At 49.7% G+C, this 21,023-nt stretch overlaps 1 protein-coding gene across 36 annotated transcripts in view; it reads right to left on the bottom strand.

Annotated features, from left to right (window-relative positions):
• Nucleotides 1-474: 474 nt before the first annotated feature.
• Nucleotides 475-21,023, bottom strand: part of LDLRAD4 (low density lipoprotein receptor class A domain containing 4) — a 449,266-nt gene continuing 428,717 nt past the window's right edge. For 21 of the 36 annotated variants that reach the window (XM_045377669.3, XM_045377677.3, XM_045377679.3 and 18 more), the window contains 2 exons: nucleotides 9,614-9,667; nucleotides 475-7,985 (listed from right to left, as the gene is read on the bottom strand). In XM_045377669.3, the coding sequence (XP_045233604.1) occupies nucleotides 7,455-7,985; nucleotides 9,614-9,667 (585 nt within the window). In that variant the 3' untranslated portion in view covers nucleotides 475-7,454. Of the gene's footprint in view, nucleotides 7,986-8,174; nucleotides 8,432-9,613; nucleotides 9,668-10,183; nucleotides 10,623-21,023 lie in introns of those variants that run through there. The other 15 variants (XM_065533564.2, XM_074022996.1, XM_074022997.1 and 12 more) reach the window with 3 other exon arrangements.

Below are 21,023 nucleotides of genomic sequence, written 5' to 3'. Positions count from 1 at the left end.
GAGCGTGTGGGTTCTGTGTGGCAGCTGAGCGTGTGGGTTCTGTGTGGGAGCTGAGCATGTGGGTTGTGTGGCAGCTGAGCATGTGGGTTCTGCGTGGCAGCTGAGCATGTGGGTTCTGTGTGGCAGCCACCCAAAGACTTCAAGGTGTCTGGAAAGTCCTCCTGGGCGCCTCCTGCGGGGTGAGCAGTTTCCCTGGGGACTCCTCGCATGTGGGCACCTGATGACTGTCTGAATGACCTGTGTAGAACCCAGCACTGGGAAAGGAATCATGATCTGACCAGAATTGCTTCTAGTAGAATATGAAGTAGTGATTTTTGAAAAGTCAGAGTGACCACAAGCTGAATGGGAGGTTTAGACAGGGAACCATAAGAAGTGTTTCTTTGAGACAGGTCTTAAAACACACGGCATTTCCCCCATGCATGTACTTTGTTGCTGAAAGATAAAGAAAAAACAAAAACCCAAGGGACAAATGGATGCCGCTGATTATTTTTAATGATTTTGTGCTATGGTTTGACCACAGCATTAAGAACAAGCAGAAAAATCTGATTTCATAACTAACAAACAGCACTTAGAGCAACATCTTTCTTTAAAAGTATTGCAATTACAGACCTTAGGTCTAAGAACTACATCACCATTGCTCAGGTAAAAGAGGCAGATACGTGACAGGTGGAAATCATTTTCTGTATGTAACTGGGAATTATGTTGAAAAGTAAGCACAAATGTTTGCTAAAAGAAACTTTAATGACTTGATTATCATAGCTCACAACCAACTATTGAAAAGTTCAAATACAGTTGTACTTTTTTAGTAGATTGCTTTATAATAAAAATGAATTAAATGCTGTAAATAGTATTGTACATATTTTAAAATAGCCTTAAACTAGACAAGTATACAAGTAGCATGATTTTTGAAAGCTATGAAATGAAAAATAGCAACATACCAACGAGCACATTCAAATGAACCAGTATCATTAACAGTCAAGTTTAAGCCTCAATTCGTCCTGTAGAAAGGAAGCAATGATATGGTCACAAATTTCAGTACCTCTGAGTTTAGAACATTCTCATGCTCAACAGTTCTCCCACAAGGTTGAACCTGAGGGGTAGGAGCTTTGTTTCTGACAGTAACGAGCCTCAGTTCTTAATGCTGAATCCCAAGGGATGCACCCTACAGTATATGATGGAACCAACACGTGGGACCCACAACAACACGAGTGTCACCTTGTCACGGCCCTTTCAGACAGATCCTAAAAGGGCTGACTTTTAATCCATTCAGCATTAGGAGTTGCCTTGTAGACTCCATTTCAGTTTAAGGATAATCGGTTGTTTGTTTCTTGGATGTTAGGGGTATGCGTCTATTGTGATTTTCAAAGAACATACACCATGGGGCAAATAAAAACTTTGGAATTTATTAGACTCCACTTTTGTGGCAGAATAAGCTGATAATATGGGTCAGACGGGCAAAATTCCACAAACTGCTCTTACGGGGCAACACTCGAAAGGATACCCACACCCAAGATTCAACCGTGGTTTTAATGAATACGGTGTTACACACTTCTCTCGTTCGTTCTTTTTAAAATTAGGGTATTTGAAGATAAATGCAGAGGTCACAATCAGACACTAAAAACTAAGCTGGAAGAGAGATGTAACAATATACAATTCAAAATGTAATTTCTAACTGATGGCAAAACCGAGTTTGCTTTTCGGGTCAGGATTATGATGGGACATGCGTGGGGATGGATGAGAGGTCCTCACCTGGCTGGCTGACAGCCACGTCTCTGCTAACCCATAACTGGACGCTTTTTCTAAGAACAGGGTCTTCTTGTAAGTGGGTTTGTTTTTCCTGAGGTATTTCCCTACAATCTCTACTGTTACTTCATTGGCTCCACAGCTTCAGTTTGTAAAACAAAAAGGCACAGAGAGACTTGGACACAGATGGTCACAGATGCCTCTGGAGCTGAACAGAGTCCTCTGCTGCAGGCTGATTGACTTATTCCTCTGACACAGTTTCTGCAATTTAACAACAAAAATGTGCACTTTTCACTAAGGCTGACACCTTCGTGATGCTGCAGCAGGAGACAGATGCAGGAGATTACAAAGCAAGTTGAAAAACATTTTTCTGACTCAAATATAACTAACACTGGTCCAGCTGAGCATTACTAAAATGATTCAAATAAGAAGCGTCTAGTGGCAACCAAAAAGCTGTGGGATTTTTTAAAAAGTATTTTCTTTAAAGTGTTTTCACAGCAAAGATGCAACTTTCCATTGCTATATATACGCTGGTCATAAACTTGCTTGTTTGTTCACACTTCTTTCTCGTGTTATAATATTGATATTTAATAGGAAAATAAACTACATAGACTTTAATCTGTATGCATCCATTTGCAAATTTCCTTACAAAAGAGGACAAAGCACATAGGCATTCACAAATTCTATGCCATTTCTGTTAAAATTGGTATCATCTATACATTATATTACAGTATTAACAACTTGTTCTACCCATTGGGTAGGATATGTGCATAATATATTCAACTTATATACAGCACCTTACAAATAAAAACATAAGAAAAGACAGACAACTGAAAAAAGCACCATTTTAAGTGAGGCACAACAAAGGTGGGAGCATCAAGTGCAGGAGGGGGCGGCTGGGTTCCTGTATCTGCTGAACTCAGAACACGAGGCACCTTCGTCGCTGAAAAACTGACATGCAGATCTCTGACATGATAGGGGTCTGTATCTACATATATATAATGTACACGGATGGTGTATATATAACCTCTATAGCTCTGACCCTCTCCCACATTACACAAAACAAGGACACGCAGAGGGAAGAAAGACAAGGATGAAGGAAGACGTTGCTTTCCCAGCAAGACATTCTCCACTCAGACAGCAGCTTCCTAATGCACCCAGTGGGAAGCAGCAGCAGCGAATGACCGTCTAACCCTGGCAGTAACATAAACGTGAACTCTGCGAAGCACACGTGTGCTGGGTAGTAAAGAATGCTGAACTCTTGGTTCCTAAAAAGTACAGACCACTGCAAGGCTGAGAGTGCTTTCCATTGTCTGTTCACATCTCTGATCTGTGGAGGTGCTGGCAGCTGGCGGTGGTGGAACTGGTGAACGGTAAGCCACGCGGCTGCTGAGAACTGGCATTTAGGATCTGGGCTGGAAGCAACATTTAATTTGTGACTTTCCTCGCACCAAGAAGGGGAGGTTTACCCTTTGCCCATCTGTCATTCAGTTGTCCTTTCCCCTCAGTAGGTCAGTGTGAGCAGGAGAGCAGAGGGCAGGCTGTGGGCACGTTCATGGCATGAAGCCTTGGCTGCAAGCACTGGCTTTAATCACTTAAGCAAGAAACGCAAAAGTTAACAGAAACCAAGTATCTTTCCCAGTTTTTTCTCTCATACACGGCTGAGCTTTGGAAATTAAAAAAAAATGAATGGTACACAAAGTTAATGTTGCCATTCTAAGTAGCAGAATTCAATAAGCGAGCAGTGCAGCAAGCCCCGAGATGGGGGCGCATCCAGTCAGGGCTGAGTGGGCGGCCGGGCTCCCTGCGGCCACAGCGACCGTCTCTGAGCCTGCGAGTGACCAACGCCACAAGCCAGTCCTTTGAGGGAGGGCCCGGGGCTGGGTGCTGTGTGTGCCTGTGCTAGCGACCAGTACCTGGCCTGAGGACGTATTTGAAGCGCTCTGCACCAGAGCCTTCCTAAAAAGAAGAGCCACCGGATGGAAGATAGAGGATGGCCCCTGTCAGACGGGAACTGTTGGTGCAGAGAGGAAGGCAGGGAGTTGGATGAATTATTCTAGGTCAGAGCAGCTTTTCTAAAAGTGCTTCCTTTTGAGCCTTTCTCATTCTTACGAAGATGAAATAAAGGTGAAAGAGATCAGATGGAGATATATGTAGAAGTCCTTGCCTGGGTACAAAACTCCTCTGCTGGTGTCAGGAGGCCTCCCCCATTTACTTTTGGCCCCTATTTCCTGCCTCATAAGTTTGAGCCAACATAGTGAATGGAAATGCGTCTGCATGATAAATCTTTTGAAAGTTCTCCTCTGCTCTCTCGGGATTTCTTGTGCCTTGGGTGTGTGTCCCTGTGTGTATGTGGTGGGGAGGGTGAGGACATGCTTGTCAAGCTTCTGTATTAGTAAATTTTGGACACCAAAAAGAGATCAACTATTGGAATACATAATTCGTTTCATGAAATCTGTTTTCCATTAAGGATTGCTTCAGTATTTAAAAAGAATGCTAGAGCTTGTGAAAAAGTAAATATATGCTGGAAGTTTGTGTTCTTATAGATGGGAATCAAGATGCCTTGGGTCTGCTACACCTGGAACAAGGGACAAAAGTCAGCCGTGTGCCCAGCAGTGTTCACTCCCACCAAATGTTCTTCCTAACAATGCAATCCTCACTTTGCTGGAATAATCTGAGATTATAAACCTGTCATTGATTGCCTAAATCAGCGGTTACTAAACTGGACCCGTGGGTTCTACAAGCTAAAAGAAGGGTTCTTGAAAGAACAATAGGTCCCACTGTGTAAGCTGTATCATCACAATCGCCACTCTTTCAACACCACGCTAGCCATGAGGCAACACGGTATGAACAGGTCAGCCACAACCTTCAAAAGAGCTACTGATCCAAATCACCTTTGCCTTGTGCTGAAGGGAAATTGACTCTTAATTCATGTTATGATCTCGGCTTTTAAACTAATTCATTACAGAGCCCCATGTTATGATCTCGGCTTTTAAACTAATTCATTACAGAGCCCCAGCCTCGAAGACCTTTCAGAGTCATGGTTTGATATATATGTCCTTAAATAACGATTTAACAAGGGCAGTTCTCTAGGGTGGTTGAATGGGAGGCGCCTCTTTCTTGAAAGATGATTGAAGGTATCTGAATTACATAATTATCTCACCCACACTGTGGACATGTGCAAAACACTCATTACTCGCAGTTACCAAGGAATTCACAAGTCTCGTCTCTGAGCCCCTTCGAGGCAGGTGGAGAAGGAAGGACTGTGAAGCCATTTGGGAGCTGGGGCTGTGGACTGTGTCCCCTGCTTCCCCAAACCTGCGAGTGAGAACTGGAATGATGAGATCACTCATCTCGCCCCCGCGTCTGTGGACACACCTGACCGAGAATCCACTGCAAGTCCCCGCCAGCAGGGCCTGCTGGGAACACGGGCTCCTCATCTTCGCCTGACAGGAAGAGAGGCTCATCTGGGGAGCCAGAGAACCTTCAGGGCGTCTCCAGGGTTGGGGAAGGTCCTCTCTGGCCCCCAGCCAATCCCTGCCCTGAGAGCTGGTTTCTCTCCAGCAGACCCTTCCAAGTGTCACTGGAACAAGACTGAGTCCAGTCTCAGAACCTCCACGGTGACTCTCAACTGTATATACTTCCACACAGGGTCGTAGGCAGGAGCTGACAACTGGTGCCCTTGTTTTTTCTCTCTCCTTGTAAGAGTTGGACTAGTTCTGTGGATGTTACTGTGTGAAAAGGATGAATGTAATGGAAATTCTAATCCTCAAAACAAACCAAAACCGTGGCCTACCTACAGCGGTAAGCAGCAGAACGGAACAGACAAGGGTCAGACAACCCTTGGGGTCTGGAACAGTCTCCAGTGACAGCACAGCCACCGCACCGAGGGGCTCACCTGCGAGATCCACAGACAGACAGACACACACGCGGGCGGATTTGGCTTTAAAGCTGCATAGATGGGAGTCACGGAATCGTCATTCCAGCTCATCGTGTTACGTGAAGAGGCCACAGGCCCCCCCCTCCACACGGCAGACTGTGCTGCAGACAAGCCCTTCTCCATGCGCAGTGGCTGCTAAACGTGTTGGCTGCTGCTCTTACAAAAGCCAGTGCTTACATCTGCAGAAGAAAGTTATTTTTTTAATTGTACATAGAATGAGTATTTGTAAATATCAGGAATATTAAAACTAACAATATTTAAAATTAGTTTTCTAGTTGCATTTTAACTGCATGTTGTGCTTTTTACCCGGCGCTCTTCAGTCACTTGCCCCCTCCACTGTTCTCTGAGGGTCCAGTTCCTGCCTTCAGTGCAAAGCCTGGCCTGGGGAAGGGTTTGGTAGAATCCTGCAGGAATTTGGGTGTGTTCTGAGCACTGCATTCCTTTAAGAATGCTATGCTAATACTAGTGACATACAATGGCTTATTACCATGATCAGCAACATAGCATTCTTCCGTCATTTCTAGAGGCTTCCAAAGCATACGAAACCACCACCCACACCACTCCCACACGAAGTTCTCGGTAGGCAGGATGTGGGGTGGCTGCTGGGAGCCTCCTGTGAACTGAGCAGCCCTGCAGAACTGAACTAAGCTGTCGAGGCAATGGAATATACTGAGGAGTCACATATTTCAACAGTATGCAGAATAACCACCTCGCATTTTAAACAATTTATTGCATAAAATAAGGTATGTATTTGAATATATTTCATGCTATAGTGAAAAAATCTAAATTACTGGAGAAATTGCACTGCTGGAGGATGAGAGCAGCACTGCATGATACTGGATCCATAAATGCATGTGTTCATTTTCTCATAAAATATGCAGCCTAAGATTAGCAGAGTAACTCAAAATAACAAGTCAGAAATGCTGGAACTTAATCTTCCCTATCTTCCACCCAAATGTCTCCAAAAGCTTCAGCGACGCGCTGCTATTTGACGCAAACTCCTGCAACAATAATGACTTTTTTGATTTACGTAAGTTGGTAAAATGTTAGGCTACATCCCCAAATATCTTTTCTTGGGTGATTCTGGGGACCACTCCAGGATATTCCTTGCGCCTGATTACAATCCACAGGTGAAAAGACAACATACAGAACTTCACGCAAAACAGTTCCCTCGTAAATATTTTCAACATTAAGATAGTGCAACTTTGAAAACACATCGTCACAACACAAAGGAGCTCCTTGCACGCATCTGACTTCTCCACTTTATACCTTGGCACACAGAACAGGAATTCCGATTCGTATTTTTAAAACAACATAAAACTTCCACGCCTTAGGAGAAAAAGCAAACTGGCTGGTTCTTCCTCACAATAATATATAATAATGCTTCCTTCTTTACCCAATTATAAAACAGGCCATTCTGGCCTCATGTATCTGCAAAGTCTCCTTTCACAATTAAATAAATCACATACCTCTGTGGGTTTTATTTCATGATCTCTTCAAAGCATCCCTTTCTCTGTTTTCCCTGCCCACACCCCCGTCCCAACCCGTCCCCAAATAAACACTTTGCGGTCAAACCAGACGGAAGTTTGTGTCATTTCAGTCTAGTTTGCATGCAATTCCCCTAGAAGGAATCAGAAACAAAGGCCGTGTTTGCTCATTTGGTTTTACTTATTTGTACCATGTAAAACTGAACAACACCGCGCGGGGGCCCAGCGGCCGCCTCCCTCCTTGGTTTCTTCCTCCAGCTGAAGTAAGTGCAGGTTGGAGGGGATCAGACCAGGTTCCCAGGCTTCCTGTCTTTGCCTTTGACGGGTACTATTGTGCTCTCTGCGTTGTTCTGCGGAAACTGCAGTCCGCTGCCCCTGTGCGCGTGGCTGCGCTGCTGATGGAGGAACGAGGCGCCGGGGTGGCGGCCCATCACCTCGCTGTACGTCGGGGGCGGCCCCTCCATCCTCCCGTTACTGCTGCAGGTGGTTGCACTGATGCCCGAGTTGCTGCTGGGTGGGCACGGGCCCCCGCTGTACATCGCAATGTCTATCAAATCACTGTCAAATATGGTTCGGTTGGGCGGGGCCCTCACGGACTCTCGGTTGAGTTCCATCTGCTGTTCAGGGTCCCGGAGCTGCAGGGTGCAGGGCCCCTGGTAAGGAGGTGGCTCTTCACCGTCGGACAGGGAGATGGTGGGAGGAAGATCGATCTCGTGCTGCACGTAGGGGTAGGTGGGCTGGAAGCGGCTGAAGCGATCCCTCTGGATGAAGGAGGGCGCTGTGAACCTGTCCCTGGACCGCGGGGCATGCATGATCTGGAAGGAAAGGAGAAGAGGCCTGAAGACGGTTTGCGCGCAATGATGACCATAAACGTGTCAGAATCAAGGAAAGTCACGCTTGGTCTGTTACTACCAGTTTGAACACCCTCTCCCAGGAAAAAAACAGGAAAATCCAATTCCAGAAAAAAAGCTTACTTTTCTGATTCCTTGTGACAGACCACTCACCTTGCCAGATCCTAGGGCATCCGGGAGGGCTGAGCAATGGAGAGCTGTGGGTAACTGAAAGCTCGGGCTCCTGGCAGTTACTGTGTGTGCTACGTGTGCATTTTCCCCTTGGAGAGTCACAGGGCGAACAGCACCGCAGCCTGCACTCGGATCCGGTCACCAGTGACCTTGTCCAGGACTCGGCTTCTCTACAACTTAGGAGGACAGGACAAGGCTGCCTCCTTTCTCAGGTCCCTGCCAGCTCTAGAACCTAGAACCTACGATTCAGAAAAGTAAGCAGGGCTCCGAGTTTTTACTTTTATTTATCTTAATTTTTTTTTTTTTTTTGAGACAGGGTCTGGCTCTGTCACCGAGGCTGGAGTGCAGTGGTGCCATCTTGGCTTACTGCAACCTCAACCTTCTGGGCTCAAGCGATTCTCCCACCTCAGCCTCCTGAGTAGCTGGGACCACAGGCGCCACCACCGTGCCTGGCTTGTTGTTTTGAGATGGGGTTTTGTCATGGTGCATAGGGCTTGTCTTAACTCCTGAGCCTACGTGACCCACCCGCCTCAGCTTCCTAAAGTGCTGGGATTATAGTCATGAGCTACTGCGCCAGCCAGGACTCTGGGTAAGCAGAAGTTACAACTTCACACAGCGGTACATGGAGCAGATACAAAGCGCTGGGTCGACTTATTGATTACTTAGAGAAGATTACTGCCCTACCAATTACTTTTTAACAAATCCCCCAATAATGACTGTTTTTCCTTTGTGGCTCCTAGACTTTTCCAGTTATTTGGAATCTGAGTAAAAGTTTCCTGTAGTTATTTTTAGTCACTGACATGAAAAATGTTTTTACTCAAGTAAATATGATTATCATAATTTATTTTTTCAAAATGAATCCAGGTAGTATATTTCTTACAAAATCTTCTCATTTGTTCTACCATCCCAGTTTATTCTAGAAGAGGGCTCTTTTATATACATATATACACACACGCACGCGCGCATATATGCACAGATACGTGTGTATACATACATGTGTATATACATGCATTTAATGTACACACATATCTACACACATACATACAGATACTGATTTCTCTCACACCATTATTTTTAACTTAAAGGCAAAAAAAAGTTATTTTAAAATCCACATTATTACACTTGGAGATGTGGGAATGAATCATGCTGATATTTATAAACTATGCCCACACTTGCCAAGGCACATTAGTAGAAGCTTATGGGATCATGTATAGATATGATTCTCAAATTGTTTTTGATAAGGAGCTTTAGACTAGCACGAATAATCCCTGGAAGATTCTAGGGGAAGTCCCCTCCCGCTTTTGACCAAAGTTCTAGGCAATGCTTTCCTCCAAAAGTGTCAGCCCGCCTGGCGAGGCCCCTCCCCTTCCCCCCACGTGGCAGGGACGGGACCCCTCATCCCCACCTGCTGTGCCCCTTACCTCCGAGGCTCCCGGCCGTGGTGCGGCGCTGTCTGAAGGCCACAGGCACCCTTCCTGGCGGAGGGGAAGGGGAGGAGAGGGGGGAACAAGAAACAGGAAAATCATTAGCCCCGCAGCACCTAAAAACATGAAGCACAACTTCTGGAAAGGAGGATCTGCAGAAAACGTGGAGCGAGACCGGGCCCAGTGGCTCACGCCTGTAATCACAGCACTTTGGGAGGCCGGGGCGGGCAGATCACCCGAGCTCAGGAGTTCGAGACCAGCCTGACCAAGACGGTGAAACCCCGTCTCTACTAAAAATACAAAAATAAGCCGGGCGCGGTGGCGGCGCCTGTGGTCCCAGCTACTCGGGAGGCTGAGGCAGGAGAATGGCGGGAACCCGGGGGCGGAGGTTGCGCTGAGCTGAGATGGCGCCGCTCACTCCAGCCTGGGCCACAGAGCGTATCAAAAAAACAAAAAAATGGATAAACAAACACACAAAAAAACGTGCAGCGAGAAAGAGCTGGCCCCGTGTCAGATCTCATGTCCACATGCAGGGCTGGGAACAAAAGGAAACGTGGAGACGCCGACCTCCTGGCCAGATGAGACGGGAGGTGGAACACGGCTCGCGCTCCACACCCGCGGGCTTGAAATACGCTCCAGACGCCTGAACACCCGCAGTCAGGGCCGCCCTAGGGGGCAGGCGGGGTGGGGGCAGCCCCGGCCGAGGCGGCCCCGGGGGCGCAGCTCCGCGCTCGCAGGGACACCCCCGTCCGAGACGGGCCGGCTCCCCGCGAGGGTCTCCAGTCCGTATTCACGGGGCAGACGGACAAGCCACAGGCCCCGGGAAAGATTCTTCCCAAGGGCACGCGTGGGCCCTTTTCAGCCCGGAGCGGGGTCCGCGGGGCCGTCACGGGAGAGCTGGGACTCCTCCCGCGTGTGGGGAATTTTCGGGAACGCGCGGGCTGGGCCATCCCTGCGCTCCGAGGGCCCCGGCGCCAGCAGCACACGGCGGTGCGCGGATGAAGGCGGCTCAGGGAGCGCCTGTAACCTGAGGTCAGGGCCAGGCGTGGCGGGCACAGACCGGGGCGGGGCTCCGGCGCCAGCGGGGCGGAGTCGGGGAGGGGCGGAGTCGGGGAGGGGCGGAGTCGGGGAGGGGCGGAGTCGGGAAGGGGCGGAGTCGGGAAGGGGCGGAGTCGGGAAGGGGCGGAGTCGGGAAGGGGCGGAGTCGGGAAGGGGCGGACGCGCTCCCACCGCCCGGGGCCCAGGCTCGGCCCGCAGGGGCGCTCCTCTCTCCGGGAGCCCAGGCAGCCGCTGCCGGGGACGCCGCCGGGTCCCTCTGCCGGGCACTCAGAGGGGCTGAGCGGTTCCTGAAAACGCAGCGACTGTCCCCAGTGGCCTTATTTCCCGAAAAGCGAGCAAACCCGGCCAAGTGCCTCCAGGAGCCCCCGTCCAGCCGGCTGCGCCCCCGAGGCCCGGCCCTTGGCTGACCCGGCGCCCCGCTCCCTTCCCGCACCCCACGCGGACAGCGGCCCCGCCACCCAGACCGGAAACCGCGCGGGGCGCGCCTGCTGCTCCTCCCTCACCCCAGCCCGCATCCCGCACGTCCCGCGTCCCGCACGGGCCCGGCCTCCCTCCCGGTCTGCAGCGCTGAGTGTCTGGGCAGAGGCCGCTGCGCCAGGCGGCACCGCCGCGGCTTCCCTGAACGCGAGGACTATGTTAACCGATCTAATCCATCGATGGATCCATCTATCTCTGTCTAATCTATTTCTCTCTGTCCATTCATCCATCTAATCCGTCTGTCCTTCTCATCTATCTCTATCCATTTGTCTCCGCCTATCCAACTTACCCATTCATCAAGCAATCTAGGCCATCTAGCTATCTAAATATTTGTCTCTTTCTGTCCGTCCGTCCATCCATCCGTCCATCCGTCCATCCGTCCATCCGTCCACCCGTCCATCCGTCCATCCGTCCATCCGTCCATCCATCCATCCAATCTATCCATCCATCCATCCATCCATCCATCCATCCATCCATCCAATCCATCCATCCATCCATCCATCATCCATCCATCCATCCATCCAATCTATCCATCCATCCATCCATCCATCCATCCATCCAATCCATCCATCCATCCATCCATCCATCCATCCATCCATCCATCCATCCAATCCATCCATCCATCCATCCATCCATCCATCCATCCATCCATCCATCCAATCTATCCATCCATCCATCCATCCAATCCATCCATCCATCCATCCATCCATCCATCCATCCATCCATCCATCCATCCAATCTATCCATCCATCCATCCATCCATCCATCCATCCATCCATCCAATACATCTATTGAGATGGGGATCTCGCTGTGCTGCCCAAGCTGATCTTGAACTCCTGGGCTCAAGTGATCCGGCCTCAGCCTGCTAAAGTGCTGACATTACAGGCTAGCGCCACCATGCCGGGCTAAAGGACTCTCTCCTCCTCTCTGGGAAATTCACAGCACCCATAACTAAGAACTGCTGCTGTTGACATCTCACAGACTTGTCTCATCTTTTCCTCTATATGTGTACTTTAAATACTACACACGTAATACATGTATGCATATTCTCCCTTGTACCACACACAACCAAAGACATTCTAGACTCCCAAATCCACCTGTATCCTGGTGCTGCACCTCTGCACTGTCTTTTCAAATGCATTTCCCAGACCTAATGGGTGACACACATTGTTAAATAAGTAACTAAATTCTTTCTTAAGGCTTGTGAACCCAGGTGCCCCTCTTCTCTGTTCCCGCTCTCTCTCATTGGCCTCATCCAGCTTGTCAGCAGGTCTAACGCATCCCACAGAGAGTTCCTGAAGCCGGGAAAGGGGTGCAAAGGGTAACTCAGGGCATGCCTGCGGCCCTGGGTCTCCTCCCCACCACACCACCTTCCTCGGCCTTGCTGCCAGGGCCAAGCCAGCCCTGGACCTTTCCCAGGCAGCCCACCAGTGTGGGTCCCATCTGCTCCTGTTGCTCAAAACAAGGACACAACTGTTATCTGTTCATTTTGCTTGCTGGGGTGGGAAAAGGGCGTCCTGCCCTGAGGTTCTCGAAGCCTGAGAACTAAGCCTAGAGCAGGAGGAGAGTTGGCCACTGGTAGAAAAGGAGTTCAGGTCATTCCTGCCTTGGGACATCTGCCAGACGGGATGGTCTGGAGATGGGAACTTTTCCTGCCTGGCTTTTGTTTTTTGCGGGAATAATGTAACAGCAAAATTAAAAATCCAAAATGGGAGGAAATGCATCTACAGTCCCATCATCCTAATTCTTAAACAGAGTTCTTTTTTTTTTTTTTTTTTGAGATGGAGTCTCGCTCTGTTGCCCAGGCTGGAGTGCAGTGGCGGGATCTCGGCTCACTGCAAGCTTCGCCTCCCGAGTTCATGCCATTCTCCCCCCTCAGCCTCCCGAGTAGCTGGGACTACAGGCACCTGCCACCATGCCCAACTAATTTTGTTTTTTTGTATTTTTAGTAGAGATGGGGTTTCACCACTTTAGCCAGGATGGTCTCGATCTCCTGACCTTGTGATCTGCCTGCCTTGGCCTCATAAACCGCTGGAATTACAGGTGTGAGCCACCACGCCCGGCTGATTTCTTTCTTTAAGTGCTTTTCTAATGCTTGTTCATTTGCATACATTAAATTTATACAGTTGTAACCATAATGAGGTTATACTGTTGTATATTCTCGTCTTCAGAGTATAACGTAAGTACTTTCCTCCACCACCACCAGTTTTTTCCAGCTTTAGATGTATAATTAACAAAAATTATGGCTACATAATAATTTATTTAGCTATTTACTGACAATTGCCCCCGCCCCAATTTATTTACTTTTATAGGAAACTCTTTTCCCAGGCCTTTCACCCACACGGTACATAGGGGACATTATAACTACAACATGCTGTGGAACAGCTTGAGGCCAAAACTCGAGAAGGCTGGCATTCCAGCTCTGTGCCCCAGGCTGCTACGCAGAAAACCTAGATGGGAAGACTGACTGGAGTTCTAGAAAGGCTGAATCCCAACCACCCCGTACCGTTAGCTAATGCTCACTCCACAGCCTCCTCTGGTCACTCCACCAAGGCTGTCACACGCTGACTGTCAGCAAGGTCCCTGTCCTTAGCCCTTAAACCTCTGGCGCTGCTGGAGAAGCCTGCTGGCTCCTGCTCCATCTCTATGCAAAACAAGGATTTGACTCTGTGACCGGAGTCCTCCAAGGGACTTGTGCCAACTGAGAGTGCAGACAGCTGAGTACAAAGATGTGTCTCCCTTGTCTAGGCTGGGGGTCTTTTCACTCACCCCACATGCTACAGAGAACATTTTCAGGGAGAAGGGGGCTCACTACACAGCTGGCTTCTGCTCAGATGGCAGCATTCCCACATCCTCATTATGGGGCCAATTTTAATCAACAATGAAGGCACTGATGTTCTCAGCTAATGCTTGCATTGTTGTATTACTCAAACAAGCTGTGAAATAATACTGAAAGTAGTTCACAGAATTTTGAGCAATAGGAACAAAACCTGGTTAATAACTTCATACAGACTGAAATGCCATTCACCCATTCACCCAGCTGTTCATTCATGACCTCACTATACATGCACTGAACACTTCCTTGCAGCGGGTCTCAGTCCTCTTCCGCTGCAACACGTGAGCAGATGTGCACACGTCCAACAGACACTGGTGCTGCATGTCCGCAAGGGGTGGGAGACGGGGGCTCTGCACAGTTCCCAGGGCTCATGGAGTCACTCCAAACCCAAGAAACTCAGGAAAGCATCCTGGAATGCCAGTGGGTTAGAGGGCCATTACTCTGGGGATCACTCTGAATGAATTCTGGTTTACTTTTTAAGTTACATTACTCTCAAATCACTCACGTTTGACCACAATAAGGACCAGTTCCTTGAGACCCACATCACACTGAGCAGGACTCATCAGGGGCTGTTACACCTGCCCCAGGATGCTTACGAGAAGGCACCTGCTTTGGGGGCACACAGGTCTGGCAGCGGCCCTCAGAGGCCTCTTGTATGCGCAGTGCCTTGCAAGCGTGTTCTTATTCTCTTACTTTCTCCCTGGAACAAAGGCACTAACAAAAAAGGTAACAAGAATTATCTGATGACAATTTAGTATTATACAGACGGAGGCTGCCGCCATCAGCACAGGTTTACATCTGTAAGGGTAACAGGTCTCTGAGGCGGGTAGCCATTGCATAGGCTAGAATTCTGGCCATGTTTTTCATTTTAAAATTTAAAACGTTTTTGTTATTTTTTTAAGAGACAAAGTCTATGTTGCCTAGGCTGGAGAGCAGTGCATTTTCATAAATGTGCTGATAGCATTGAACTCCTGGCCTCAAACCATCCTCCCACCTCAATCTCCTGGACAGCTGGGACTACAGGTGTGTGCCACCGAGCTCAGCTTCTGCCACTTTCCAAACTATGATCTCAGGCAGCTCATTTAGTTTCTCCCAGCCTCAGTTTCCCTATTTATAAAAAGAGGTTGTCATGAGGCTCAAATACCATCTACGAGAATTCCTTAGCACAGCGCCTTAAATAAGCTTCAGCAAAATGGTGGTAGCCCTTCTCATCACAGGTAGTGGTTACTTGCTGTTGTTACGCACAGTTAAAGGGGGATACATTTCCATTATCATTTTTTTTTTTTTTAGAGTCTTGCTCTGTTGCCCAGGCTGGAGTGCAGTGGCATGATCTTGGTTCACTGCAACCTCTGCTTCCTGGGTTCAAGCCATTCTCCTGCCTCAGCCTCCTGAGCAGCTGGGACTACAGGCGTCTGTCACCATGCCCAGCTAATTTTTGTATTTTTAGTAGAGACGGGGTTTCACTGTGTTGGCCAGGATGATCTCGATCTCCTGACCTTGTAATCCGCCCGTCTCGGCCTCCCAAAGTGCCGGGATTACAAGCATGAGCCACCGCGCCCGGCATAATTTCCATTATCTCTCTTAAGGTATTCCTTTAGGCCGGTGCAGTCGCTCACGCCTGTAATCCCAGCACTTTGGGAGGCCGAGGTGGGCAGATCATGAAGTCAGGAGATCGAAACCATCCTGGCTAACACAGTGAAACTCTGTCTCTACTAAAAATACAAAAAATTAGCTGGGCATGGCGGTGGGCGCCTGTGGTCCCAGCTACTTGGGAGGCTGAGGCAGGAGAATGGCATGAACTCGGGAGGCGGAGCTTGCAGTGAGCCGAGATGGTGCCACTGCACTCCAGCCTGGGCGACAGAGCCAGACCCCATCTCAAAAAAAAAGATATTCCTTTAAAGATAACAAGTTCATTGACATTTCCTTACTATTTTTTTAAACAGTATTCCAAAAGTGGCGTTTTGAATGGAAAGGCTGAGGAATGGGGGCAGCTTAAGCAATGTTGTGTCAATTCCAGGATTCTTCAGCAGTTTTCTCCCAAGGTTGGCTGCTGCATTAACCAAGAGACTCCTCACAGGCAAGTTGTCCTCTGGCTCTGGCTACTTGGTTTCAGTAGAACCCCAGGTGCTACACAGACCAAAGGCCTGCCTCTGCGTAAAGACTATCTGTGCTCTTAAAACACGAGCCCAGCACGGCAGTCAGCTGCCCACCGAGGCAGTCACCATGACTACACACCTCAGCCGAGATTATCTGCACCGTGCGCTGTTTTCTTGATGTCATGAGGTCACACAGGGAGGCAGTGGATGGGGTAAAACAAAACAAAGCAAAACAGAAAAAATCCAAACAACTTTTGGCCAGGTACGATGGCTCACGCCTGTAATCCCAGAACTTTGCGAGGCCAAGGTGGGTGGATCACCTGAGGTCAGGAGTTCGAGACCAGCCTGGCCAACATGGTGAAATCCTGTCTCTATTGAAAATACAAAAATTAGCCGGGTGTAGTGGCGGGCGCCTGTAGTCCCAGCTACTCAGGAGGCTGAGGCAGGAGAATCACTTAAACCCAGGAGGCAGAGGTTGCAGTGAGCTGAGGTCACGCCACTGCACTACAGCCTGGGTGACAAGAGCGAGACTCCATCTCGGGGGGAAAAAAAAAAGTGCTGGGTGTGGTGCTTCACACTTGTAATCCCACATTTTGGGAGGCCGAGGCGGGCAGATCACCTGAGGTCAGGAGTTCAAGACCAGCCTGGCCAACATGGTGAAAAACCGTCTCTACTAAAAATACAAAAAAAAATCAGCTGGGCACGGTGGTGCACGTCTGTAATCCCAGCTACTCAGGAGGCTGAGGCAGGAGAATTGCTTGAATCCGGGAGGCCGAGGTTGCAGTGAGCCGACATCGTGCCACTGCACTCCAGCCTGGGCGACAGAGCAAAACTCCATCTCAAAAAAACAAAAACAAAAACAAAAACAACTGCATAACGTTGAACTTTGTGAAAAGTTTTTATTCTCCTTTGGGCTTTTTTTTTTTTTTTTTCTCTAAAATGAAATCTGTATTGTGAACGAATACAATGGACCGTTGAACAACATGTGTTTAAACCTGGCTGGTCCACTAAAACGCAGATTTTTTTCAACCCAGTGTGTATTCATGAGATGCAAAAACCTCTCATACGGAGGGCCGACCTGTTTTGTCCGGGGTTCAGCAGGACAGACTGTGGGACTTGAGCATGCTGGGACTGTGGTGTGTTTGGAGGTCCTAGAACCAATCCCCTGATGGTAGCGAGGGACAGCTGGGCCTTGCTGTTTGTCATTCTCCTGCGAGTGTAGTCACTGTCAGACCACCACTCCTGTTCGAACATCTCTGAGTAGGAGGAGAACATTTTTCTTTGGGGTCTATAATGCTGTGGGCAGGGTCTTGACAGCAGTAAACACGCCAAAGGCAGAAGCTTTCCTGAGACAGTCTCTAGCCGACATCCACAGAAGGTACAATCACACACACACACACACACACTCTCACACACACACACTCACACACACGGGAGGCACAATCACTCACACACACACACTCACACACACACACACACTCTCACACACACACACACACTCACACACACTCACACACACGGGAGGCTCACACACACACACACACACTCACACACACACACACGGGAGGCACAATCACACACACACACACACACACGGGAGGCACAATCACTCACACACACACACACACACACGGGAGGCACAATCACACACACACACACACTCACACACACACACACACGGGAGGCACAATCACACACACACACACACACACGGGAGGCACAATCACTCACACACACACACACACACACACGGGAGGCACAATCACTCACACACACACACACACGGGAGGCACAATCACACACACACACACACACACGGGAGGCACAATCACACACACACACACAGGAGGCACAATCACTCACACACACACACACATACACACACACAGGAGGCACAATCACTCACACACACACACACAGGAGGCACAATCACTCACACACACACACACACACACACGGGAGGCACAATCACTCACACACACACACACACGGGAGGCACAATCACTCACACACACACACACACACACACGGGAGGCACAATCACACACACACACACAGGAGGCACAATCACTCACACACACACACACACACACACAGGAGGCACAATCACACACACACACACACACGGGAGGCACAATCACACACACACACACTCACACACACACACACACAGGAGGCACAATCACACACACACACACACGGGAGGCACAATCACACACACACGAGGCACAATCACACACACACACACACACACACGGGAGGCACAATCACACACACAGACACACACACACACGGGAGGCACAATCACTCACACACACACACACACACACACACGGGAGGCACAATCACACACACACACACACACACGGGAGGCACAATCACACACACACACACACACACACAGGACGCACAATCACACACACACAGGAGGCACAATCACACACACACACACGGGAGGCACAATCACACACACACACAGGACGCACAATCACACACACACACAGGAGGCACAATCACACACACACACACAGGAGGCACAATCACTCACACACACACACACACACGGGAGGCACAATCACTCACACACACACTCACACACACGGGAGGCACGATCACACACACACACACACACACACACGGGAGGCACAATCACACACACACACACACACGGGAGGCACAATCACACACACACACACACACACGGGAGGTACAATCACACACACACACTCACACACACACACACGGGAGGCACAATCACACACACACACACACACACACACGGGAGGTACAATCACATACACACACACACACACGGGAGGCACAATCACACACACACACACACACACACACGCACACACACGGGAGGCACAATCACTCACACACACACACACACACACACGGGAGGCACACACACACACACACACGGGAGGCACAATCACACACACACACACACACGGGAGGCACAATCACACACACACACACACACACGGGAGGCACAATCACACACACACACACACACACGGGAGGCACAATCACTCACACACACACACACACACGGGAGGCACAATCACACACACACACACACACACACGGGAGGCACAATCACACACACACACACACGGGAGGCACACACACACACACACGGGAGGCACAAACACACACACACGGGAGGCACAATCACACACACACACACACGGGAGGCACAATCACTCACACACACACACACACACACACACGGGAGGCACAATCACACACACACACACACGGGAGGCACACACACACACACGGGAGGCACAATCACACACACACACACGGGAGGCACAATCACACACACACACACACGGGAGGCACAATCACTCACACACACACACACACACACACGGGAGGCACAATCACTCACACACACACACACACACGGGAGGCACAATCACACACACACACGGGAGGCACAATCACACACACACACACACACGGGAGGCACAATCACACACACACACACACACGGGAGGCACAATCACACACACACACACACACACACACACGGGAGGCACAATCACACACACACACACACACACGGGAGGCACAATCACACACACACACACACACGGGAGGCACAATCACACACACACACACACACGGGAGGCACAATCACACACACACACACGGGAGGCACAATCACACACACACACACACACACGGGAGGCACAATCACACACACACACACACACGGGAGGCACAATCACACACACACACACACACACAGGAGGCACAATCACACACACACACACACACACGGGAGGCACAATCACACACACACACACACACACACGGGAGGCACAATCACACACACACACACACGGGAGGCACAATCACACACACACACACACGGGAGGCACAATCACACACACACACACACGGGAGGCACAATCACTCACACACACACACACACACGGGAGGCACAATCACACACACACACACACACGGGAGGCACAATCACACACACACACACACACACGGGAGGCACAATCACACACACACACACACGGGAGGCACAATCACTCACACACACACACACACGGGAGGCACAATCACTCTCACACACACACACACACACACACACGGGAGGCACAATCACACACACACACACACGGGAGGCACAATCACACACACACACACGGGAGGCACAATCACACACACACACACACACGGGAGGCACAATCACACACACACACACACACGGGAGGCACAATCACTCACACACACACACACACACACACACGGGAGGCACAATCACTCACACACACACACACACGGGAGGCACAATCACTCACACACACACACACACACGGGAGGCACAATCACACACACACACACGGGAGGCACAATCACACACACACACACACACACGGGAGGCACAATCACACACACACACACACACGGGAGGCACAATCACACACACACACACACACACGGGAGGCACAATCACACACACACACGGGAGGCACAATCACACACACACACACACACACGGGAGGCACAATCACACACACACACACACACACGGGAGGCACAATCACTCACACACACACACGGGAGGCACACTCACACACACACACACACGGGAGGCACAATCACACACACACACACACACACACAGGAGGCACAATCACACACACACACTCACACACACACGGGAGGCACAATCACACACACACACACACACGGGAGGCACAATCACACACACACACGGGAGGCACAATCACTCACACACACACATACGGGAGGCACAATCACTCACACACACACACACACTCACACACACACACACACACGGGAGGCACAATCACACACACACACACACACGGGAGGCACAATCACACACACGGGAGGCACAATCACACACACACACACACACACGAGGCACAATCACACACACACA

This window comes from Macaca fascicularis, chromosome 18, assembly GCF_037993035.2.
Source record: "Macaca fascicularis isolate 582-1 chromosome 18, T2T-MFA8v1.1".
Taxonomy (NCBI): Eukaryota; Metazoa; Chordata; class Mammalia; order Primates; family Cercopithecidae; genus Macaca; species Macaca fascicularis.
This window is presented reverse-complemented; position numbering and strand designations above follow the sequence as displayed.